This window comes from Cryptomeria japonica, chromosome 7 (assembly GCF_030272615.1).
Source record: "Cryptomeria japonica chromosome 7, Sugi_1.0, whole genome shotgun sequence".
NCBI lineage: Eukaryota > Viridiplantae > Streptophyta > Pinopsida > Cupressales > Cupressaceae > Cryptomeria > Cryptomeria japonica.
In genome coordinates, this window is record NC_081411.1 from 814911342 (window position 1) to 814916256 (window position 4915).

General features: G+C 31.7%; 1 protein-coding gene across 1 annotated transcript; it reads left to right on the top strand.

Moving 5' to 3' along the window:
• Positions 1–556: 556 nt before the first annotated feature.
• Positions 557–4356, top strand: LOC131067717 (short-chain dehydrogenase reductase 2a-like). The gene is made up of 2 exons (XM_059209002.1): positions 557–591; positions 3463–4356. Exons 1-2 carry the CDS (start codon positions 557–559, stop codon positions 4271–4273), a joined length of 846 nt encoding a protein of 281 aa, XP_059064985.1. The 3' UTR covers positions 4274–4356.
• The last annotated feature ends 559 nt before the right edge of the window (positions 4357–4915 follow it).

Sequence of the window (4915 nt, forward strand, 5' to 3'; positions counted from 1 at the left end):
GCTTTTACCACAATACATGAGCCTTTGAGCTCTTTCTTGTTATCCTTTTCATATTGATAATTTAAGTTGCAATCCTATTGTAGCTTTGTAATCCTTCTATATTTTTGTGGTAACTTCTAGGTGGAGTTCTCTTGGATTGCATACTTTTTTTTTCATTCTAGGTAATTTTGTAAAGCCAATAGTAAAAAATAACAATGATATCATTATATTTCTATTAATCTATTTATTTTATCTAGCATTGAAAATTATTTATAAATCTTTTATCATTCCAACTCTCACATTTTATATCAAACCCAATCTAGTTGTCTATGGAGGTTGAAATACGAAAATGATCATTTGTTTGAGGCAAACCCCTAAATTATCACCCAAACTTTTTTTTTATTTTCTTGTGTCCAAATCATTTGGAGCTCTAAGAGTGATAATCTAGTGATATCAATTTTTTATGTAACAGCTCTTAATTTCATTTCAATCATTTAAATACATGTGTGCATCTATCTTTCAATTGAAATATCTGAGTTTCTTGAAATATCTTAGACTTGTGATCATTTTTAAACCTATGCAAAGACAAAATAATAGTTCACCCTATGAATCCCTATTTTTTTATTTGTATGGGGTGAAAATGCACCTCATTGTAGTCCATCCGTATAATTGGTGTCTAAGTTAGAGACTAGTGCAAGTCACAACAAATACAAAAAATAAGTCACAATAGCATCTTTTTCTTCTATTTATGATATTATCAAGTTGACATTATATATACAAAAGTAGATATTTATAATAATCATCTACAATTGAGAGTTTATAGTTGAATTCATTTTAATTTTTAGTTTTGAAATCATATGAAAAAAAGGATAGATTAGATGTTTTGTAAACATCCGATTCATTTGAATGTAATGAGTGGTTTTTACTCTTGAAAAAAACACTTTAGTTTGTAACAATCAATTTTCCTTCATTATAATTAAATTTTCTAATTTAAACATATTGAAAAGTTACATGTCATTATTTTTTAGTTGCATTATATTGATTTTCCTCTCTTATTGCGAACTCCCCAATTTTTTTGCAAGTTAGGCATGCCTTAGAGATCACATATCTTTTTGCATTCCTCCCATTCCATTTATCATCTTGAGCTAGTTAACCTACCTAGGGGTTTACACTTTGTGCATGTAACTTTACAACATCAAAATAAATTCCCTTTTATTTTTAATTATTCATCTCTAAAATAATTATCACCACAAAACCCTAGGCTATATGGTCCTCTTCTTTCCACCAACTAATACGGCATTGATAACAAAATCTTGACAATAAATAGAGTGTAAATGTTTGATATTTCTCTGTTATATTATATTTTACCTTAATAAGAATTACAAAGGAGAGAATATTAACATGTGTAATAGATTTCATATTATAATTAAAAAAATAATAATCATAGAATAATCTATTCAAGATCAAATGCATAGCAATACTTGGTCAAGATTAAGTGAGGCAAGGAAGGGGGTGTTATAAGATGCAACCTTATCTCTAAATCTTTAATTATACAAATATGGTTAATGTTTTGAGTATAATTTATATCAAAAGTACAAGTCATGATAATTCAAAGTATAAACTTTGAGTTTAAGTCTAGGGTACATGCCATGTCATATAATCAAATCAAGTCATCTAGTCAAGTCAAGTTAGAGTGTATTGTCTATCTAAACATCGTAATGCACTTTTAGTGTATTTATTAATAAATTAAAAATTAGAATATAACATATTTTTTATTTTCAATTAATTAATAAATATGATCAAATGTCCATCCTAATGTCTAGGTAGGCATTGCCAAGTTAGAGTCTTGAAACATTCAAATCTATTTAAAAGTTGAAAGTACAAGTCAAGTGCACAAATAATGTCATATAATAGAGTGAATGTTAAAAACTTGAAGTGCATGTCAAAAATTAGAAACTTAAGTTACAAGTCATACACATTACACATATTATATAGACATCTTTGTAACACAAAAAATATGATAATGAAAAGAAAAAAAAATACAAAAACATGATAATGAAAAGAAAAAAATATACTTTCAACATTTTTTACCAATAATTTTGTTTTTAATTTGTCATTATCAATATGCTTCTGTTATACAACTTTTTATTTCATCCCCACAACCATGAAAAATGAAAAGCTAATAATTTTTTGTTGTTTTCCTTCCTTACTAAATAAAGTAATGCTTAGATGATCAATAACTTTTATGTTTTTAATTCTACTAATTGGCATATTGCATTGTTCCCACTGTCTTTATATTTACAAATATGTTGTGGCCGAGGCACAGAGAATAAATATTAGAATAACCACCTGATGGGAGAAAGTGAAGAATCTCTAGCAACGTGTTGGCTATTTACGTAGTTACAAATACTTTTAGGGCACTCGTCTGAACTGAATAAACCAATGTCTAGAGTCTTATTATTATTATAGGAGAGAATCATTTTTTTTGGTCGGGCAACCATGATCATACTGTGAGAAGCTATTTATTAGGTTACCACCAAGTATACTGTGAATTCTGGATAGTTCGGCTTTAACTTCTAGTTATTAGATTTTTGCTTAGAATTCTTTTTCTTTTATAACCCTTTGCAGAAGCCCACTTTTCCTTCTAAGCTATACAATCCATTGACATATTTGGTCATCCGTGAACGCTCAGATTGTTTCTAAATTTTTCAGAGTTATGGCAGTGAAGGTTGCCTCCGAGAGAAGTATAAATTGTTGTTCAGATTGGAATACCCACACTATGATTCCTGGTCATAGTGTTTCAGAGAGCAAGGAAAGCTATCGTTCAATTGTCCCCAATATCATCTCAGATATTGATAACAATGGATATTTGAAAGCCCCAATAGTTCCAGAGGGCAATGGTAACTATCAGCCATCTTTCAGAAGGTAAGGATTCAACTACTCTTGTTCTTTCTAGGTTTACTTGAGCACTTTTTCTCCAAAAAGCGCCGTTTCAACTTCGGAGGTATCAACACCAATCCATGTGATCAATAAAATAGATCTAAGTGATCGAATTTGTATGGTTTAAGTTTAAATTTCAATGGAATATCTAATATAGAATTTTAAGTTGTGATTCGTGGTCTTTCATAGTTGATTTTTACTATGATTGCTTGATATTTGTCTTACAGTTGTGCTCGTCAAATTCAAGTTTCAACAAAATATCTAATATAAAAATTTAAGTTGTGATTCTTAATCTTTCATGATTGTTTTTAAATGTGGTTGCTTGATATTTGTCTTACAGTTATACTGAGATGCTCGTATGAACAGAATAGTTCAAACCAAATAAAAAAATAAAATAGATCTAAGTTCTTGAACATGACCCAGTTTACCTATTTTGGCTACTAAGGATCAAACAACTGATATCTAAGTAAAGTGAGATGTAAATGGAATTTCTTTCATTTTTGTTAAAAAACACAGACCACCCATATTAATCAATAATGGTTGCAGGCTAGAGGGAAAAGTAGCCATAATCACAGGAGGGGCAAGAGGTATTGGGGAAGCATCCACTCGGCTATTTGCAAAACATGGGGCAAATGTTGTTATAGCGGACATTGAAGACCATGAAGGGAAGATGGTGTCCGAGTCTCTGTCTCCTGCAGTGACATACATGCGTTGCGATGTAAGCAATGAAGAAGATGTTGCCCATGTTGTAAACATGACAGTCTCCAAATATGGGAGGCTAGATATCATGTTTAACAATGCAGGAATCCTTGGAGAGCAGGCTAAAAGGAAGAGTATAATGGATTTTGATGCAGAGGAGTTTGACAATGTGATGGGTGTGAATGTGAAGGGAGTTTGTCTTGGCATGAAACATGCTGCCAGAATAATGGTTCCTAGAAGAAGTGGATGCATTATTTCTACAGCAAGTGTTGCAGGTGTCCAAGGGGGGCTTGGGCCTCATACTTACACAGCATCCAAGCATGCCATTATTGGTCTCACCAAAAATGCTGCCTGTGAGTTGGGAAAGTATGGGATTAGGGTCAATTCCATATCTCCTTTTGGGGTAGCAACTTCTATGCTGATAAATGCATGGAGAAACTATGAAGGAGAAATGTATGAAGATTTTGATGACCAAGAGCAGAGAATTGAAGAGTTTGTAAGAAGTCTTGCAAATTTGAAGGGCCAAACTCTGAGAACCACAGACATAGCCGAAGCAGCACTGTATCTTGTTAGTGATGAAGCCAAGTATGTTAGTGGCCATAATTTGGTGGTTGATGGAGGCATTACCAGTGTAAATAACTGTGTTGGCTTGTAAGCCTTTTGTTTCACTTTTGTTGGATGAATGTCCCTAAAACAGCCTTTATTGAGAATAAGATCTGTAATTATAGGTATTAGAGTTGAAAGTTAATGGAATCTGAATGTATTTCTTTTGTATGGAACGTTTCAGGTATGGTTCTGTACACTATTATTTCTCAATAGCTTATAAAGTATAGGAAAGAGTGTATTAAAACTAAGAAAACGAAGAAGAAATTCCTCTGATAAAGTGGTAAAGATTATATAAAATGGAATGACTGCCCATCATAACAGCTTGCATTAGAGCTTCTTGTGGACCACATCTGCAGGCACTCGTTTCTATTTAGTTGAAGCTAACTTAAAGTTCTCCATTGGAAACTGCATATCCAACTATAGTTTTAAAATGGCAAGCGGATTTGATTATCTTGAAACCCACACTTTAATTGTGGTCCTTCTCCCCATTACTAAAATTATGGGATTTTTTTAAAACAATAGCATATGCAAAATTTACAGAAGTTATTAAAGCTTAGCTTTTGTGAACAAGGGATGGCTCTTCGATATTAATTTATCTTGGGTGATATTTTATTATTAACCATTATAAGGTGTTTGACAGTAACTTCATAAAGGTATTGGATAGTAACATAGTAAAATTTTGTAGTTTAGA